The following is a 21,083-nucleotide window of genomic DNA, read 5'->3' on the forward strand; positions in this document are numbered from 1 at the left end:
ATTGGATACATTGAAAATGTTCTGCAGTGTGAATTTTTCTTCAGAATTGATTTTTGATTTTCAGCTTGTATGCTTGCTTTCTAAAATTCATACTCATGTATATTTCTGTCATGTTGAAAAGGAAGGATATGTGTTTATATTAATGTGTTTTATGTTAATGTTACATGTTTTATATTAATGTCTCTATAATTTTAATTATTTTGGTAGCTTGTGTTATACATAAGGATAAATAGTTCCAAATCTATGGTATATAATGAAGATACTATTGTCATATGTCAAGAAAGGTGGCTGTTTTTGTCAAAGAAAGTAATATATAAGCATTACTTGCAGTAAGAGAATTTGCTGTTTGGTTCTAATTAATTAATTTTCTTTGAGGGAGTTATCTTTTTTCTGTCTTCCAAGAAAGGAGTTTTTTAGGGATTCTGTTCTTTTTCAAGTATGTGCAGAGGTCACATTTTGTTTTTCTTTTTTAGAATTAATTAATGTACACTTAATACTCATTTTCCTTACTGGGGTAACTGTTTTTATTAAAAAGGATTTTACTTGAGAACCTAAATAGCCAGTGAAGCAGGCTAATGAAAAGGTGTTTTTTTTTGTTTGTTTTTGTTTTGTTTTTTCTTTGAGTCAGAGTCTCACTCTGTTGCCCTGGGTAGAGCGTCCTGGTGTCATAGCTCACAGCAACCTCCAACTCTTGGACTTAAGTGATTCTCTTGTCTCAGCCTCCCTAGTAGTTGGGACTACAGCACCTCCCACAATGTCTGGCTAGTTTTTCCATTTTTTTATGGAAAAACTCTTGCTCAGGCTGGTTTCGAACTCCTAAGGTCAGGTGACCCACCTGCCTCAGCCTCCCAGAGTGCTAGAATTACAGGGTGTAATCCACCAAGTCTTGCTAGAAAAGGTTTTTTTAGAACCTGAATACATTGGGGTCTCAGTATAGGAAGAGATAAAATGCTATGACTTTTTACCTTGCTTAAAAAATAAGCAAATATTGGGCAGTGCCTGTGGCTCAAAGGGGTAGGGCGTCGGCCCCATATACCTGAGGTGGTGGGTTCAAACCCAGCCCTGGCCAAAAACTGTAACAACAACAAAAAAAGGAAATATTAATATTATAGTGTTCATAGTACTTCAAAAGGGCAGTGACTCATATCTACATTTACTATAAATTTTTTCTTTCTGAAAATTATGTGGATTTTATTTCTTTGTCTCTTTTTTTTATAGTGCTCAAGGTAATGAGCCATCCACATCTGCTCCTCAGGAGCTCTGTAGTCCTTTTGCGGGGATGCTTTTTGGTATGTACAAAATGTCTGATTGGTTAGAGTGTGCAGAGTGTCTTATAAAAGCTTTTTAGTGAGAACTCAGTTTATAATTAATATTACTTTTACTAATAGAGTGCTTTTTGCTGGGCAGTAAGCTAAACATTTAATATGTATTATGTCTATGTATAATTATAAAGCTAAATAACTTATTTCGTAATGTGTTCTGTATAGATTATAAGTGAAACTATTATTAGTTTCAGTAATAAGCTTTTAATTTCATATCTTATTAGCCCTTAGTTGGAGTGTAGCTATTTCTAATATTGTTGATTTATGTGATAATTCTTTTCTTTCATTCTTTTTTCTTGTTTTTTCAACTAGTACAAAATTGCCTTATATTTTAGTTCAGTTTCTCTGAACTAAACCTTTGTTTCTTCATTCTATTCATGTAGTTTCTGAGAAGATGTTTTTGCTCAAATCATAATAATGGTCCATATTTTCTATTTATTTTATCAGAAGTTAAAGTTTTTGCTGAATATACATATAAGCTTATTGATTTGCTCTATTACACTTGTCACAGTTTTTTTTAATTAAGTCATATACACATAGATCATGAATATATTTATGCATATGTAGGGTACAATGTGTTGATTTTTTTTTTTTATACAGTCTGACGTGGTTACATCAAACCAATCAACATAGCTTTCGCTTTATTTACTTGATTATTGTGTTAAGACATTTATGTTCTACATTTGACAGATGTAACTTTGTACCCTTGCAATACGCTCTGTAGGTGTGGTCCTGCCTTTTACCCTACCTCTGTCGAACCTCCTGTCTCCCCTCCCTTCCCACTCCATTTCTCTCCTTCATCCTGGGCTATTGTTGTGTTCTGTCTTTCATAAGAAAGTGGCTTGTCACAATTTAATTTCAGAAAGTGTCTTTCCTATTTGTACCTTGAAGTAGAAAAGAGGTCTGCTCTTTATGTGAAAACTTATAAAAAAAATTAACAGAAATTTGGTTTTAGTAAAGTATGTGAAGAAATTGGGTAACCAGCTTAGTTCATTCAACCAAAAAGCAGTCAATAATTTATTTTTAGTCTCGGTTTAGAGATACCTAATCATACTCTATTCTTAGATCTTTGTTTCCTGAAGTGGCTATTGTGAGAAAAATGTCATGCTATCTACAATTTCATCCTTGTATAATATCTGTAAGTGCACACTGACCAATTTAACTGATCAGTAGCATGTAGGGAAAGCGATATTCTTATGATGTATTTTGTTAAATGTGGTAAAAGTAGGATAAATGACTTTCTGAGCTGAGATCCCACTGATGATTAATTTTATCAATGAAAGTGTTAACTCTATCCTGACATTTTATAGATGAATCACATGAGTTTATTATTAATGCAATCTAGGAATTATAGATAAATATTTGGTGAGATAATAGATTCTAATGTTTGGAACAAACCATTAAAGTCATTTAACCCAGTGACTTTTCTCATAGTTGTTATGTTTTATTCCCCCAAACTACGTGTGTATTTATACATACATTATAGACACTCTTTTCAGAGGCAGCATGTTCCATGTGTAGTTGACTCTATTATGATATTCACAGTTTTTTTAAATTGTCATTGCAATTGAACTGAAATTTATCTTCTCATAATTTTGTTCCAGATGTCACATGGGGTGTTTTGTTTTATTAAAAAAAACATGATTGCTTATGGTGACATATCAATGTGTTGTGGGATTACAACAGAACCATTGGTTATTTAAAAGTATTTGTTTTAATTTTTGGTGATTTTCCTCTGCCTTTTGTTATTGACTGCTTGTTTAAGTAGCTTATGGTCCAGGAACATAATTTGTATGATTTCAGGTTTGTTGAATTTCTCTAATACCTTTTTTAATGGCTCAGAATATAGTCTCTATTGGTGTTTAGTATGTATTTGAAGGGATATACTTAGTACCATTGTTGAGTATAAGTAGTTTATGATTGATAAGCACGTTCATGTCTTGTATATCCTTAATGATTTTTATCTGCTTCTATCAATTGTGTAGAGAGAAGTGTTGAATTCTCTATCTTATCCTTATTATGGGATAAGAGTGCCAGAAGGATTCTCTTAAAGTTCTTGCATTATTTCTTTGTAGAGATGGGATCTTGCTTGTTGCCCAGGCTGGTCTCAAACTTCTGGCCTGAAGTGATTGTCCTGCCTTGGCCCCCCCAAGGTGTGAGCTACTTTACCAGTTTTCAGTAAGACCTACATGCTCTTGACAGAGAGGACATCTCTTTTTTCCACACTACTTCCCCCACCCCAGTAATAGATTTCTATTGCTTACTACTCGGTACAAGGCTGGTCCTGCACATTTGGGTCTCAGGAATGGATTTTGCTCAGTCAGTGTTCTTTCCCTAACCGAGAGGGGTTGCCAAACTCTCCTTTATGTCTGTGGAGGGCTTTGCACCAGATTTTTCTGCCCTTCCTCTAACAGTTGCAAGGTTTTGCTATGTATGCGTATAGGATGATAAGTCTAAGCTGGATGTCTATCTCTGAACCAGTAGTTTGCATCTTTTGCTTTATATAAGAGGCCATCTGCAGAGTTTTTTGTGTCTGTGTGTTAAGAGTCTTCTTCAGATCTTATGTACATATTTTCCCATTTCATTTTTTCTCATGAGTATCTGGGAGTTGTATTCAGGCAGAAACTCTTGTGGGTCAGGAGTCTGAGAATGGCTTATTGAGCAGATTTTCTGTTCAGGATTTTAACAGGCTATAATTAAGATGTCAGCCGGGTTGAGTTTATCATCTTTTGGCTTGATTAGGGAAGAATCTGCTTCTAAGCTCATTTACATTGTTGGAAGAATTCATTTCCTTGTAGGACCCTGGCTTACTAGATGCCCAGTTATATGGCTGAGGGCCCATCCTCATGCCCAGTGGAGAACTACCCCTGGTGTCTAGAGGTTGTTTTCTGTTCCCTGCCATGGGGCCCTGTTACCGTGGCTGCTCACTTTATGCCAGCATGGATACTCTCTGAATTTAGGAGTGGCCAAGTCCCTCTTCAAAGAGCTTTCACTTGATTATATGAAGTTCACACAAGATAATTTCCCTTTGATTCTTAACAATTAATTGATTTAATACTTTGATTTTACCTGCATTTTTTTCACCTTTCCATATTTTTTGGTATAAAAGCATATCATAGATCCCACCTGCACTCAAGGAAGTCTGCACTAGGGGTCAGGGAACATAATTTTGCCTACCATGGTTACATTTCTCTGTTGCTAAGGACCAGTTTGATCTGTTTGAGTCCTGTTTTAAGCTTGGCTGAGGACACCTAGAGTACACTTTGTTCCAGGATTTAGTCTTACTACTACATAGTGTCTTCCCTGTAAGACTACTGAGAATTTCACAGTAACAGGCTGGAGCTTGAATTTCTCTCCTGTGTCTCAAGTCTGAGAATAGTTCAATTTACATGTCACCCTTAGTTTGTTTGCCCAGCTGAGTGGAAATACTCCGCTCTGTAAGTACATGGGCCCCCCTCTGAATTTTTAGAGATCTTTTCATGCTCCCTTTTGGATCTTTGCTCCACAACTTTCAACCATTTTAGCCTTCCTGAATTTTGATCTTTATTTCTACTTGGTTTCCTGGCTCTGTTTGAGTTCTCCTTATACCTGTACTGGTAATTTGGTCTGAAAATTGTATTTGGGCAGAAACTGGAGTGATTATTGGGCTTATTTCCTTTATTTTCCTTCTCTCAGGTATTGTAGTCCTATTCTGCCTATTGTTCAGTGCCTAGAAAACAGTTACTTCTTATATTTTGTCTACTTTCTTGGTTATTTACAGTGAGAGGTTAAGTCTTGTGCTTGTTATTCCATCACGGTCAGAAGCAGAATGGAAATGTCTCTTTTCATTATAAAACATTGTTATTAACCTTAATGTAATTCGTATTACCCCCATGAGAGCATCGCTGTTGCTGATGTCTGTGCTGAATGGACAGTCTGAGATGCTGTGTACCCACTGATGGTGGGGAGACCAATTACGAAGACAGTGGAGTAATTACTGTAAAGGTTGCTTTTTTATATCCTGTGATTGTGTAGTGTTCCAGGTCATGCATAACTAGATTAAAAGGTTATTTTGTGGCATTAACATATGCAGTAATAATCTTTTCTGTACCCCAAATTTTGATCAACTGGATTTTCACATAAGGAATACTAGAGTGAGTGGTTTGTATTTATTTATGTAGAATTGACATAGCCATGAAATATTTTTCAGCAGGGTGCCAGTATGCTTAGTGTTGTTTTTTATGACAGTTAATCTTAGATATAAGTGTGCTGGATATGTGTAAGTATGCTGGGAAAAGGAGGTTGGAGAGACTAGTTAGGAAGTAATTGTTGCAATGCAGGTGAAATGTAGAAAGGACTTATCCAGGGTTAATGGCCATGAGAATATAAAGGAGGGAGGGTCTCATTTAAATGAATAAGAGAGGATGAGTAATCAAAATTACAGTGTGGTTTTGGGGCTCTATAATTGGGCCATTAGTAGAAAATGAAAAGAAGAATTGGTTGTGAAGTGCTTATTTCAGATAGGTATGTTAAATTTAAGGGACTCAACAGAAGAATAATAGTGATTTATCCAGATTGTTGGAAAATGGGATTGGGGATAAGAATATTTTATTTAAGATGATTTTTGGCTAAAGATAGAGGCTTGGAAATGATTAATATCTCTTATGTTTGGTGCATAAGAAGTACTTGTAAATTATGAAATTAATTGAATGAAGAGATACTGATACGTGTGATTTTTTTTCCTTCTATATTTCTTGCATAGTCAGTAATTGTTAGATATAATTAAAATGGATTTAAAAAATAATTCTAGTGCCATGTGAGGCTCAAGAATTAAGATCACATTCTCTTCTTGCCATTATCTAGGAGGTGAAGATCGAGAACTTATTCAGAGAAGGAAAGAGAAATACAGGCAAGAGTTATTGGAACAAATGGCTGAGCAACAGAAGAACAAGAGACGGTAATGAAAGGTTTGCATTTAAAAGAAAAGTTTTGAATTTAAAATGTATTTGTGTAAAGTGACATGATGTTTAGATAAGGGACTGTTTTTCCTAATGTAATTTTTCATTTATAAATCGCTTATATTTCAATCTTACAATATAAATCGTTAAGGAAAATAAAACCATGAGTGTTTGTTTTCTTGGTCATAGATAAAAAATGGGACTCTGTATATATTTTATATAGACCTTTTGCTTCCCTCATTGACTTCGTCAAGTTTTTTTTTTTTTTTTTTTTTTTGGTTTTTGGCCAGGGCTAAAAACCTCCGGCATATTGGACCAGCGCCCTATTCCTTGAGCCCCAGGCACCGCCCGACTTTGTCAAGTTTGATTTAGGGTAGCCTTTAATATTTTATATATGTCCACTAGATTATCTGACATATAGTAAAATTATACAAGTATTTTTATCTTTTTTGTCTAAAATGGTAAGTACATAGATATCCAATATAAAAATAATTATGTGGTAAATCACAAGTATTTATATTGTATGTAAATATCAATGTTTGTAATTTCTTATAGAAATATTTGTGAAATGCTATATTCTAAAATTAGGACTAGGGATCTTGATTTAAGAGAATCTGAAATTGTTGTCTTTTAGTTTTGCCCTTTTGTCTCTGTCTTAGAGGAAGCCAATTATCTGCTCTCTGATATTAGTGGTCTCTAACATTTTCTTAACTCTTTAATCAGAGAAAGGTAGTTGTATGTAAATTTTTACCTTTCTTTTTGCTAACTAAAAAATATATGTGCACCTTAAAAGAGGTTTTTGTTTCACAAAGTAAAGATTTTATTAATTTTTGTATTTTATTTTGTGTTAATTGCTTAGTCTTTAAAGTACGTTAGGTAATTCTGCAGTTACATATAAGTTCCAGTTTCCTTTGTATCAAGTTAGCTTTCAGTATCACTTAAGGCTTTATTGTTAGTTCAGGAATTATTTGTATTTGGAGATGTATTACATAGACTTTGTGTGTAAGTTTGTTTCAATGATTATAATTTTGATCATGTTTATTATAACTTTTTAATATATAAAACTTTAATTTTGTTTAGAGAAAAAGATTTAGAACTCAGGGTTGCAGCTTCTGGAGTACAAGACCCTGAGAAATCGGTAAGAGTAGCATCTTTTAATGTTTAATCTTTCATTCAATGTGGTTAGCAGGTGGGAATAGAGGGTAGTGGGAGAAATGTAAGAGTAGACCAATTTAAACAGCAATAAAATAAACTTTTAATTTAGTTTTCATAAAATATACATTCTAGCTCTTACCTGCTATGTCCCTCCGATAACTTTTCCTTTTCATTTGTGTATCATATTTTAAGTTTATTTTAAATCAGTCCTCTTTGCTTTGTATAAATGTACTATTCCATGGGAAAGTTTTCTCAGTTTAATTTACAATTATGTACATATTTTTCTTGAGTATATCTTGACCACTTACAATAGAGTGATTTCCAAAGAAGCTGAAAACTTTAATTCTACTCTTAAAGCATTTTAATATTTATTTAATGTTAAATTAGAGAGGTAATAATCTTATTTTTACTTTAATTTTGCAATTCTCATCATTAAGTGGAATGAATTACTCACATCATTGCAGTTAAGTAAGGAAGAGGTAACAATTTATTATTCTTACAACGATGTGCTTTTTCTGTTGTTGGTTATGTAGTATTTATTTGCTAAAGTGTTGTTCTGTTGAATGATGATTAAGACTTTAATTTCATTAAAAAGTTCATTAAGTTTTTTCCGCAGAAAGGATATGGCAACTTAAAATTATTCAACTATAGGAAATTTTTGATTTGCCTTTGCTTAGGTATATATCCTGTGTGTTGTTTGTTTAAAAATGTTTAAGACTGCACCAGCATCACCCCCTAATGTGCATTTGATGACTCACAGAATAAAACATTTAGACTAATCTGAGAAATCATTCCAGATAACCATGGTAGAAAGAAGATCAATTTTAAAATTAAATACATTTTCTTCTATTAATAAATACCTTTGAAGTAGCTTTTGCAATCAAAAACTTCCTTTTAAAACTTGAACTTTTTTTTTTTTTTTTTTAGAGAGAGAGTCTCAAGCTATCACTTGGTTAGAGGACCATGGTGTCATAGCTCACAGCAACCTCTAATGCTTGGGCTCAAGCGATCCTCTTGCTTCAGTTTTTCTTTCTTTATTTATTTTGAGACAGAGTCTCATATTGTTGCCCTTAGTAGGGTGCTCTGGTGTTATAGCTCACAGCAACCTCAAACTCTTGGGCTCAAACACTTCCCTTGCCTCAGTCTCCCAAGAAGCTGGGACTACAGGTGCCTGCCACAATTCTCTCTCTTTTAGAGGCGAAGTCTCACTCTGGCTCAGGCTTTTTCTATTTTTATTTTATTTTATTTATTTAATTATTCAATTATTTATTTATTTATTGAAACAGAGTCTCACTATGTCGGCATTACAGCTCACAGCAACCTCAAACTCTTGGGCTTAAGCAATTCTCTTGCCTCAACCTCCCAAGTAGCTGAGACTACAGGTGCCCACCACAACACCTGGCTGTTTTTTTATTGCAGTTGTCATGGTTGTTTTAGTTGGCCCTAGCCAGGTTGGATTCCTCCATCCTCAATGTATGTGGCTGGTGCCATAACCACTGTGCTACAGGTATTGAGCTTTTTTTATTTTTAGTAGAGATGGGGGTTTCGCTCTTGCTCAGTCTGGTCTCGAACTCATGAGTTAAGGCAGTCCACCTGCCTCAGCCTCCCAGAGTGCTAGGATTATAGGTGTGAGCCACTGTGCCCGGCCTGAAAACCTGAACTTTTTAATGTAATATGTTGGCATGTTAAATTGTAGATTTATGGTTACATTGGTGTGTGACAGACCTTATTTATCTTTGAAATAAATCTCCTATGGACTGTCGATTGATATGAGAAGAAATAGATATGTATTAAAGACTATTAGACCATTACTTACGGATTTACTTTTGATGTTCAGATCTTAGAAAAGGATACATTAACGATGTACTAAAATTGGGATTAGCAAAGTGTGTCCTGTGCTCTAATCTTTTGTGGACTGTTTTTGTAAGTAAAGTTTATTGTAGTATGGCCTTGGTCATTCAGTTACATATGGTTTATGGCTGCTTTAGTTCTGTGTCTGAGTCCTGTCTTTGTAAAAAGGGTACATGGCCTTTTAAAGGCTAATATATTTACTCTCTGGCCCTTTACAGAAAGCTATTTGCTAATCGAGTTCTACAGATTATTTTGATATCAGAAGTGGCAATTAGAGAAATTGTATAGTGTTGTAGTATATAGAAAGGATCTTACAGGTATTTTTAAAGTTAATACCTGGCTTTGGCCTATGCTTAATTATTTATTGATAGTTAGACCTTAGATGATATGTGTACTTCTCAAGGAGCCCAGGTTATCCATCTATAAAATAAGAGTTAGATCTTCAAAGTCTTTTATAGCTACAGCATTCTGTTCTTCTGTGACTATCTTAAGTGCCCGTTGTGATAAAGGGTCTTTTGAAGTCTCTTCCTTCTTCAAATTTATGATGATAATATAACAAACAGATTTCTTTTTCTTTATTTTAGCCTGATAGACTAAAGCAGTTTAGTGTGGCACCAAGACACTTTGAAGAGCTAGTACCACCTGAAAGGCCCAGAGTAGCTTTCCAGACACCTCTCCCTCCTTTATCTGCCCCATCGGTACCACCCATGCCGGCAGTTCACTCTGTGCCTCCTCCAAATGAAGATTTTCACAGTGGATTAAGCAGTGCCTTTGGTGAAATGGTGCCTCCCAGGTGCTTGTTTAAAATGTTTTGTGTTTGAATATTAGGTAAGGTATTGTTATATTTTGTGTTTAGAAGGATGTGCTGCAGATGACTTTATCCTTTAGAGTTTGTATAATTAACAGCTTTGTCAAATAATTTCTCTTCAGATTTGCTTTAATTGTTGGTCTTTTCACTCCTATTATAAAACTAGGGAAATCCTTATAATATTCTTTTATTATTTAAAAATGATTTCGTGTTTTTAGAATGAATCACTAAGTACATTTTAACATTTAATTAGGTTATGTTTTGGGATGTCTCTTTTTAATCTTTTAACAGATAAAAGGTATTCCTTTTCCCACAATTTTGTTATTTCCACTTGGCAAACATTGACTTCTTCGATTTATGTGGAAAAAGTTTCTGATGTGACTCTCATATGTACATATGATTTTATTTTAGCTTCTATTCCTCTTATTCTCTTTCCCTGTGGTTACTTAGGGGCTGTGCAACTTGAATGTCCGAAATGAAAAGTGTTGAGATTATAAAACCTGTTACTTGGGTATTGGGGGTAAAGATTTGATTTTTATAGGCAAAAGGCATCATGCTATACTAGACTATACATAAATAAAATTGTGTTTTTCAACACTGATTTTGTGGGCTATTCCTTCTTCTCTCTGTAGGAATGACTTTAGTTTATGTTCACTATTAATTTGTTAATTTTACAAATGTATTTAAATATATAAATGTTTTTGTTAACTTCTTTGAACATTCATATTTTCTGGGCTATATCCTTTTTTTAGTAGGACTGGTCTAATCTTTTATTTATTACTAACTGTGCTTACTGTATTAATCAAGTGCTTTGTTTCATCCGATGCCTTCCCCACTCAATAGACTGGAAGGGATTAGAATTACAGAGCATTGTGTATTGGTTTCGTCTTTGGAATGGGGATGGAAATGGTTGGCTTCTCTATTTGGATTTTGGGGAAGCCATACCTCTGTTGAACTTCAATTTTCTCATTAGTAAAAGTGGAATATTAATTTTTTTCCATAGCTACAATTACAGGGTTGTTGTATTTAATCTTATATAAATCTCTGTAAAATTAGACTTGATGATGACAACTCTTTTATTACAGTTATGTCATGAAAACAGTTTTGTTGGTGTATCTTTGGGGTGAGGGTAATAAGGTTAGGCACATTGAATGGCTGGTAATTACAAAGAATATTTACTACTGAAGAGAACGTCACTGCCTTTTCAGTTCTTCAGAATTATTTTAAAGTACGTGACAAGGGAGAATTTGTTCAGATACACTAAAAAATGAGAATATTCTAGATTTCCCCCTCTCTGTTCACTTAAAGGCATTTGCCTCTCTATTTTTACTCTTGGAAAATATTACATTGGTGGAAATATATTTCCAGGTCAGTAATGGAGTGCTGAAATAGAGGGTTTCAAAAGTTTTTTAAATCTGTGAATATTAAAGATTATGTCAAGACTTTACTACTGATATTAAAGTGGTTTTTATTTCATATATGGTTGACCTCCTTTGAAAGAATAACACATTTCACTGTTAAAAAGTACACTCTGTCCCCCAGTCAGACTGAATTGTTTGAAGGCATGCTGTTTTGTAGCTGTTTGCCTTTTCTTTGTGGACGAACCCACTCTGGTAACATGGCTCAAACGTTGCCTCTTCTGGAAAGCCATGCTCATGCTCTCTGCCTGTCCCTCACGTGATTTGAATGTCCTGCTTCATGTTCCTGTAGCACTCCGCATCTGCTTCTGTTATTTTGTTTACTATACTTGGCTATAGTTGTTTATTTCTATGCTATTCCTGAGGAACAGGAATCATGTCCATCTTTGTTTGATATTGGCACATAGTGACTATACTGGAATATTAACTGACTGGATATTAACTTAAATTTTTGCCTTACATTAATGTTGTACTTGAAATTGTGTAATTTTGTGCTATATTATTTGTTTTTTGAGTCATAATTTTTGATGAATGATTGGAATAAGATGGGTTTTTTTAGTGTAATTGGATTTTTAGTAATATTTTTGTAGAAGAATGATATCTTGATTTTGAAAAATTTGCTATGAAATATGAGAAGAACTTTTTATTTTCTTTTGATATAGGGTTGCACCACTGCCTCCGCCTCCCCTACTACCACCTTTGGCTGCTAACTATCGCACTCCTTCTGATGATGCATACTATTTTTATGGGGCCAGAAACACTTTGGATCCCAGTCTTGCTTATTGTAAGTTATCGATAGGGTAAGCGTTTTTTCCCTTAGAGGTTCAATAAGGAAAATTCATTTTTGTGCTAGCCAAAAATATCTAAATGAGAAAAGCACAGCTTTGCTAAATTTAAATAATATATACATACTAACTTAGTAAATATCCTATTTTAAAACCCAGTTATATTTCAAAGTTACTTTCTTTTCATCTAGAGTTAAGAAATAACTATTCTGTTACCTTGTGTTTTTTTTGCTAACTCCTAACCCAGCAGGAAATACTGATGCTTTTCCTTAGTAAATATGTTCATTATGTGCCTCTTTTTAGGGATAAAGTGTTATTAAATGGGTTCCCTGAAATGAATGTTTTGTTTTTCTTTTAAGATGGTTCAGGAATGCTGGGAGTACACCCTACAGCTTATGTTAGTGCTCCTGTTACCCACCAGCGCACCCAACCTATTGTGTAAGTTATCAGTTAAAAGAATAATATCTTTTTTCTTTATTTCTTCTTTACCTTTTAAAAATTTTGTTAAAATACAAATAACAAAACTTACCATCTTAACATTTTTAAGTGTGCTATTTAGTAGTATTTAATATGTTCATAATATGCATCATATCACCACCATCTTTTTTTTTTTTTTTTAAATCATAGCTGTGTACATTAATGCAATCATGGGGTGCCATGCACTGGTTTTTATATACAGTTGGAAATATTTTCATCAAATACATTACCATCATCTTAACTCTTTTTATTTTATAAATTAAAACTCTATACCCATTGAACAATAATGGTCTAACTCCCCACTTTGCCTTCTTATCCCCTGGCAACTACTATTCTACTGTCTGTCTCTGAGTTTGACTCCCCCAAGTGCCTTACGTAAGTGGAATCATACAGTGTCTGTCCTTTGTGACTGACTTATTTCACTTACCATAATGTCTTCAAGGTTCATTCATGTTTTAGCGTATGTGAGAATTTCCTTCCTTTTCAGTGCTAAATAATATTCCATTGTGTGATTATCCCTTGATACATCCATTGACACTTGGGTTGCTTCCATATTTTGCTGTTGTGAATAATGCTACCATGAATGTTGTGAATAATGCTACCATGAATATCTTTTTGAGACCCCGTTTTAAATTATTTTGGGTATATACTCAGAGCTGTAATAACTGGGTCATATGGTAATACTGTTTTAATTTTTTTAAGAACTGATACACTTTTTTTCCACAGTAATTTACCATTTTATATTCCCACCAACAGGGTATAAGGGTTTCAATTTCTCCATATCCTTGCCACTACTTGTTATTTTCTGGTTTTTTGATACTTGCCATCCTAATGAGCGTGAGTTGTTATGTCAGTGTCGTTTTAATTTTTATTTCCCCATGATTAGGGAGCATCTCTATTCAGGTCCTTTTCCTATTGTTGAATTGGTTGGTTTTTATTTTATAGTTATCTTGTGCTCTTTCTTTATGATCATTTCAGTTGTTGTCAACTGTTCTTTCATTTCAAGCTAAGGGCTCTCTTCAATATCTCTTACAGAACAGGTCAGTTAGTGATGACTGGTCTGAGTTTTTATTTTTTGGTCTAATTTCTCTTTCATTTTTGAAGAACTTTTTAAAATTTCAGAATATTAGGGGTTGTAAATGTTTTGGTTACATAAATTGCTTTTGTACATTTTGAGTCAAAGTTGTAAGTGTGCCTATCACCCAGATAGCATACATTGTACTTGTAAGGTATGATTTCACCCACCAGCTTGATTTTCCTTGAGTTTTACTTTTGTCTGTGCACAGGAATGCTGATTGGTTAGTTCCAGTAACAGAAAGTATATATGGTGTTTGTTTTATTTTGTTTGTGATACTTCACTTAGGAGAATGGTCTCTAGTTCCATCCAGTTTGTTGCAAAAGGGTTCGTTCATTTTTTAAATTGTTGAGTAGTATTCCATGGAGTGTATACCACATTTTATTAATCCATTCACAAATTGAAGGCCACTTGGGTTGATTCCACAACTTTGCAATTGTGAATTGTGTTGTAGTAAACATTCTAGTGCAAGTTAGATAAAATAACGTTTTTCTTTTGAGTAAATACCCAGTAGCGGGATTGCTACATCAAATGGTAGGTCTACTTTTAGTTTCTTGAGGAAACCTCCATATTGTTTTCTACAGAAGTTGTACAAGTTTGCAGTTCCACTAACAGTGTATAAATGTCCTTTTCTCATCAAATCCATGCTAGCTTCTATTATTTGGGGGCTTTTTGATAAAAGCCATTGTCACTGGGGTTGGGTGATGTCTCACTGTTGTTTTGATTTGCATTTCTCTGATGATTAGTGACATTGAACATTTTTTCATATTTTAAAAGGCTATATTATTAGTCTATCTTTTTAAAAGCTTCTGTTTATGTCTTTTGCTCACTTTTTAATGGGGTGTTTGCTTTTTTTCTTGGTGATTTGCATGATTTCTTTATTAGCCCTTTATTGGATGTATAGCATGTGAATATTTTCTCCCATTTTATAGGTTGTCTATTTGCTCTGTTGATTGTTTCCTTGGCTATGCAGAAACTTTTTGATTTAATCAAGTCCCATTTAGTTATTTTTGTTGTTGTTGTGATTACACTTCATAAATTGTTTGCCTAGGCCAGTATCTAGAAGAGTTTTTCCTGCATTTTCTTCTAGAATTCTTACAGTTTCTTATCTTACATTTAAGCATGCATTCCATCTTTAATTAATTTTACCGAGTGGTGAGAGATTTGGATCCTGTATCAATCTTCTTCAATTTTCCCAGCAGCATTTATTGAATAGGGATTCTTTTCCACAGAGTACATTGCTGTCTACTTTGCCAAAGTACTTCTGTAAAATCTGTGTTCTTTGTCATAAGTGGCCACTGATACCTCTGTTAGGTTAGCTTAGTAGTTAACTCATGAGAGATTTCTTTTTGGTTTTTTATTTTGGAATATTATGGGGGGTACACTGTGTAATGTTTTGTTTACATAGTTTGCTTTTGTATATTTTAAGTCAAAGTTATAATTGTGCCCCTCATCCAGAAAGTGTACCATGTACCAGTGTGATGTCCCTTTGGGTGGGAATTTACTCATTCCCTTCCCCCCTCTTCCCACCCACTGAATTTAACTGAGAATTTCATCCATATTAGCAGAGGAGTATTAATCAACTAGTTCTAATTTAGTATTGAGTATATGTGGTGTTTGTTTTCTATTCTTATGATACTTCACTGAGGAGAGTGGTCTCCAAATCCATTCAGGTAAATTGAAGAGATGCAAAGTCTTTGTCCTTTTTATGGCTGGATAGTATTCCGTGGTATACATATACCATAGTTTATTTATCCATTGTGAGTTGATGGGTACTTGCGTTATTTCCACATGTTGGCAGTTGTGAACTGAACTGCAATAAATATTCTAGTGCAAATGTCCTATAGTAAAATGATTTTTTTTTCCTTCTCAGTAGATAGCTAGTAATGGGATTGTGGAATCAAATGGAAGGTCTACTATTAGCTCTTTGATGATTCTACATACTCCTTCCAAGAGGCTGTATTCCCTCCAACAGTGTAGAAATGGTCCCTTTTCTCCACACTGACGCCAGCATCTGCAGCTTTGGGACTTTGTTTTTTTTTTGTTGTTGTTTGTTTTTGGGTTTTTTTTTTTTTGAGACAGAGTCTCACTATGTCACTCTCTGTAGAGTGCTATGGTGTGACAGCTCACAGCAACCTCAAACTCTTGAGCTTAAGCAATTCTCTTGCCTCAGCCTTCCAAGTAGCTGGGACTACAGGTGCCCTCCATAATGCCCAGCTATTTTTTTGCTGCAGTTGTTTAGCTGGCCTGGGTCAGGTTCGAACCTGCCACCCTTGGTGAATATGGCTGGCACCATAACCACTGTGCTACAAGTGCCGAGCCAGCTTTGGGACTTTGTGATGTGGGCTTTTAGTGGGGTGAGGTGGTAAGTCAGGATAGTTTTGATTTACATTGCTCTGATGATTAGGGGCCATGAGCATTTTTCAGGTGTTTATTGGCAATTTGTCTGTATTTTTGGGAGAATATTCTGTCATATCTCTTGCCCAATGACAGATGGGATTGTTTTCTCTTTGCTTATTGATTCATTTGAGTTCTCTGTTAGTTTTGTTTATTAGCCCTTTGGAAGATTCGTAACAGGCAAATACCTTCTCCCATTGTAAATGTTGTCTATTTGCTTTCGTTGTTTTGTCCTTAGCTGTGCAGACGCTTTTTAGCTTGATCAGGTCCCATTTATTTATTTTTGTTGTTGATGCGATTGCCAGTGGGGTCTTCCTCCGAAAATCTTTCCTCAGGGCAATATTGTCAAGAGGTTTTTCCTATATTTTCTTCTACAGTTTTTATCATTTCATGTCTTAGATTTAAATCTTATCTACTGGGAGCCAATTTTTGTCAGTGGTGAGAGTTGTGGATCCAGTTTCAGTCTTTTACACATGGCTAACCAGTTCTCACAGCAACGTTTATTAAGCAAGGATTTTTCTCCCCAGTGTATGCTGTTTTTTGGTTTATCTAAGATCAGAGGCAAGATGTGGCTGGTTTCCTTTTTAGGTTTTCTGTTCTATTCTATACATATATGTCTCTTTTTTTGTGCTAATACCATTCTATTTTGACCACGATAGAGTTGCAATATAACCTGAAGTCTGATAAAGCGATGCCTCTAGATTTATGTTTATTTCTAAGAATTACATTTTTTTCTGGTTCTGTATGAAACAAAGAACTGTAAGTCGATCAAAGTATGACATTGGGCTCGGTGCCTGTAGCTTAGTAGTTAGGGCGCCAGCCACATACACTGAGGCTGGTAGGTTCAAACCCCACCTGAGCCTGCTTAACAACAATGACAACTACAACAAAAAAATAGATGGGCAATGTGGTGGGCGCCTGTAGTCCCAGCTAATTGGGATGCTGAGGCAAGAGAATAGCTTGAGCCCAGGAGTTTGAGGTTGCTGTGAGCTGTGACGTCAGGGCACTAAAAAAGGAAAGAATATTTTGGTGGTTGTTTAAGGGATTTATTCGAGAAAGATGAGAAAAGTAGAAAATAACCAAAAAAAAAAAAAAAAAAGGAAAAAGCGAAAAAGAGTAGGAGGACCCAAGAAAAAGGAAAATAAAACTTAATGTTTATAAATATATGTATTACATGGACATCAGGTGGCCCTCCAGGATTAGGATAGAAATGAGAAATAAAAGAAGAAAACATTTTTTTCTAATGACACTAGGTGGCGTTCCTGGGTTAAAAATAAGTATTTCTTCTTGTGATTGGGCTAGTTGCCATGAAGACCCTGTGTTGTTTTTCTTTCTTTCTTTTTTTTTTTTTTTTTGTTGTTGGGGATTCATTGAGGGTACAATAAGCCAGGTTACACTGATTGCAATTGTTAGGTAAAGTCCCTCTTGCAATCATGTCTTGCCCCCATAAAGTGTGACACACACCAAGGCCCCACCCACCTCCCTTCTTCCCTCTTTCTGTTTCCCCCCCCATAACCATAATTGTCCTCATATCAAGATTGAGTACATAGGATTCATGCTTCTCCATTCTTGTGATGCTTTACTAAGAATAATGTCTTCCACTTCCATCCAGGTTAATACAAAGGATGTAAAGTCTCCATTTTTTTTAATGGCTGAATAGTATTCCATGGTATACATATACCACAGCTTGTTAATCCATTCCTGGGTTGGTGGGCATTTAGGCTGTTTCCACATTTTGGTAATTGTAAATTGAGCTGCAATAAACAGTCTAGTACAAGTGTCCTTATGATAAAAGGATTTCTTTCCTTCTGGGTAGATGCCCAGTAATGGGATCGCAGGATCAAATGGGAGGTCTAGCTTGAGTGCTTTGAGGTTTCTCCATACTTCCTTCCAGAAAGGTTGTACTAGTTTGCAGTCCCACCAGCAGTGTAAAAGTGTTCCCTTCTCTCCACATCCACGCCAGCATCTGCAGTTTTGAGATTTTGTGATGTGGGCCATTCTCACTGGGGTTAGATGATATCTCAGGGTTGTTCTGATTTGCATTTCTCTAATATATAGAGATGATGAACATTTTTTCATGTGTTTGTTAGCCATTCGTCTGTCGTCTTTAGAGAAAGTTCTATTCATGTCTCTTGCCCATTGATATAAGGGATTGTTGGCTTTTTCCATGTGGATTAATTTGAGTTCTCTATAGATCCTAGTTATCAAGCTTTTGTCTGATTGAAAATATGCAAATATCCTTTCCCATTGTGTAGGTTGTCTCTTTGCTTTGGTTATTGTGTCCTTAGCTGTACAGAAGCTTTTCAGTTTGATGACGTCCCATTTGTTTATTTTTGTTGTTGTTGCAATTGCCATGGCAGTCTTCTTCATGAAGTCTTTCCCCAGGCCAATATCTTCCAGTGTTTTTCCTATGCTTTCTTGGAGGATTTTTATTGTTTCATGCCTTAAATTTAAGTCCTTTATCCATCTTGAATCAATTTTTGTGAGTGGAGAAAGGTGTGGGTCCAGTTTCAGTCTTTTACATGTAGACATCCAGTTCTCCCAACACCATTTATTGAATAGGGAGTCTTTCTCCCAAGGTATGTTCTTGTTTGGTTTATCAAAGATTAGGTGGTTGTAAAATGTTAGTTTCATTTCTTGGTGTTCAATTCGATTCCAAGTGTCTATGTCTCTGTTTTTGTGCCAGTACCATGCTGTCTTGAGCACTATGGCTTTGTAGTACAGACTAAAATCTGGTATGCTGATGCCCCCAGCTTTATTTTTGTTACAGAGAACTGCCTTAGCTATACGGGGTTTTTTCCGGTTCCATACAAAATGCAGAATCATTTTTTCCAAATCTTGAAAGTACGATGTTGGTATTTTGATAGGAATGGCATTGAATAGGTAGATTGCTTTGGGAAGTATAGACATTTAACAATGTTGATTCTTCCCATCCATGAGCATGGTATGTTCTTCCATTTGTTAATGTCCTCTGTTAATATGGTGGATAACGTTTATAGACTTGCGTATGTTAAACCAGCCTTGCATCCCTGGGATGAAGCCTACTTGGTCATGATGAATGACTTTTTTGATGATAAGCTGTAATCTGTTCGCTAGGATTTTGTTGAGAATTTTCACGTCTATGTTCATGAGTGAGATTGGTCTGAAATTCTCCTTTTTGTTTGGGTCTTTTCCTGGTTTTGGTATCAGGGTGATGTTTGCTTCATAGAATGTGTTGGGGAAGATTCCTTCTTCCTCAATTTTTTGGAATAATTTCTGCAGTACAGGAATAAGCTCTTCCTTGAAGGTTTGATAGAATTCTGGAGTGAAGCCATCTGGACCAGGGCATTTTTTGGTTGGAAGATTTTTTATTGTTTCTTTGATCTCAGTGTTTGAAATTGGTCTGTTCAGGAGCTCTATTTCTTCCTGGCTGAGTCTAGGGAGAGGGTGTGATTCCAAATATTGATCCATTTCTTTCACATTGTCAAATTTCTGGGCATAGAGTTTCTGGTAGTATTCAGAGATGATCTCTTGTATCTCTGTGGGATCAGTTGTTATTTCCCCTTTATCATTTCTGATTGAGGTTACTAGAGATTTTACTTTTCTATTCCTTGTTAGTCTGGCCAATGGTTTATCTATTTTATTTATTTTTTCAAAAAACCAACTCCTTGTTTCATTAATTTTCTGAATGATTCTTTTGTTTTCAATTTCATTGATCTCTGATTTGATTTTGGAGATTTCTTTTCTTCTACTGAGTTTAGGCTTAGATTGTTCTTCTTTTTCCAATTCCATAAGATCTCTTGTGAGATTGTTGATGTGCTCTCTTTCTGTTTTTCGAATGTAGGCATCTAAAGCGATGAATTTTCCTCTCAAAACTGCTTTTGCAGTATCCCACAGGTTTTGGTAGCTTGTGTCTTCATTGTTGTTATGCTCAAGGAAGTTAATGATTTCCTGTTTTATTTCTTCCTTCACCCATCTGTTATTCAACAGAAGATTGTTTAGTTTCCATGCCTTTGGGTGGAGTTGAGCATTTTTGTTAGAGTTGAGTTCCACCTTTAGTGCCTTATGGTCTGAGAAGATACAAGGTAAAATTTCAATTCTTTTGATTCTGTTGATATTTGTTTTGTGTCCCAGGATATGATCAGTTTTGGAGAATGTTCCATGGGGTGATGAGAAGAATGTATATTCTTTATCTTTGGGATGGAGTGTTCTATATGCGTCTATCAAGCATAGTTGTTCTAGGGTCTCATTTAAGTCTCTTATATCCTTGTTTAATTTCTGTTTAGAGGATCTGTCCAGCTCTGTAAGAGGAGTGTTAAGGTCCCCTGTTATTATGGTATTATCAGATATCATTTTGCTCAGACTGAGTAAGGTCTGTTTCAAGAATCTGGGAGCATTTAAATTGGGTGCATAGATATTTAGAATTGAAATGTCTTCTTGTTGTATTTTTCCCTTGACCAATATAAAGTGACCATCTTTGTCTTTTTTGACTTTAGTTGCTTTAAATGCACATGTATCTGAAAATAAGATTGCAACTCCTCTTTTCTTCTGAATTCCATTTGCCTGAAAAATTGTCTTCCAACCCTTGACTCGGAGCTTTAATTTGTCTTTTGAAGCCAGATGTGTTTCTTGCAGACAGCAAATGGATGGCTTGTGTTTTTTAATCCAGTCAACCAATCTATGTCTCTTCAGTGGGGAATTCAAGCCATTAGCATTTATTGAGATAATTGATAAGTGTGGTAGTATTCTATTCGTCTTATTTTGTGAGAGTCCATTGCTTAGTTTTATCTTTTACATCAGTGTGGAGGTTTGGTTCTGTCCTTTAATTTCTGAGTTCTTACTTTGCTGCTGATCCATTGTGGTGGTCAGTGTGCAGAAC

General features: G+C 35.1%; 1 protein-coding gene across 6 annotated transcripts in view; it reads left to right on the forward strand.

Annotated features, from left to right (window-relative positions):
• The window catches only part of CSPP1 (centrosome and spindle pole associated protein 1), a 139,604-nt gene that overhangs the window by 47,265 nt on the left and 71,256 nt on the right, over nucleotides 1-21,083 (forward strand). For 5 of the 6 annotated variants that reach the window (XM_053559506.1, XM_053559505.1, XM_053559501.1 and 2 more), the window contains exons 10-16: nucleotides 1,219-1,289; nucleotides 6,165-6,258; nucleotides 7,340-7,397; nucleotides 7,852-7,893; nucleotides 9,850-10,058; nucleotides 12,154-12,275; nucleotides 12,636-12,714. In XM_053559506.1, the coding sequence (XP_053415481.1) occupies nucleotides 1,219-1,289; nucleotides 6,165-6,258; nucleotides 7,340-7,397; nucleotides 7,852-7,893; nucleotides 9,850-10,058; nucleotides 12,154-12,275; nucleotides 12,636-12,714 (675 nt within the window). The remainder of the gene's footprint in view (nucleotides 1-1,218; nucleotides 1,290-6,164; nucleotides 6,259-7,339; nucleotides 7,398-7,851; nucleotides 7,894-9,849; nucleotides 10,059-12,153; nucleotides 12,276-12,635; nucleotides 12,715-21,083) is intronic. The other variant, XM_053559504.1, reaches the window with a different exon arrangement.

The sequence above is a fragment of the Nycticebus coucang genome, chromosome 13 (genome assembly GCF_027406575.1).
Source record: "Nycticebus coucang isolate mNycCou1 chromosome 13, mNycCou1.pri, whole genome shotgun sequence".
NCBI classification, from domain to species: Eukaryota; Metazoa; Chordata; class Mammalia; order Primates; family Lorisidae; genus Nycticebus; species Nycticebus coucang.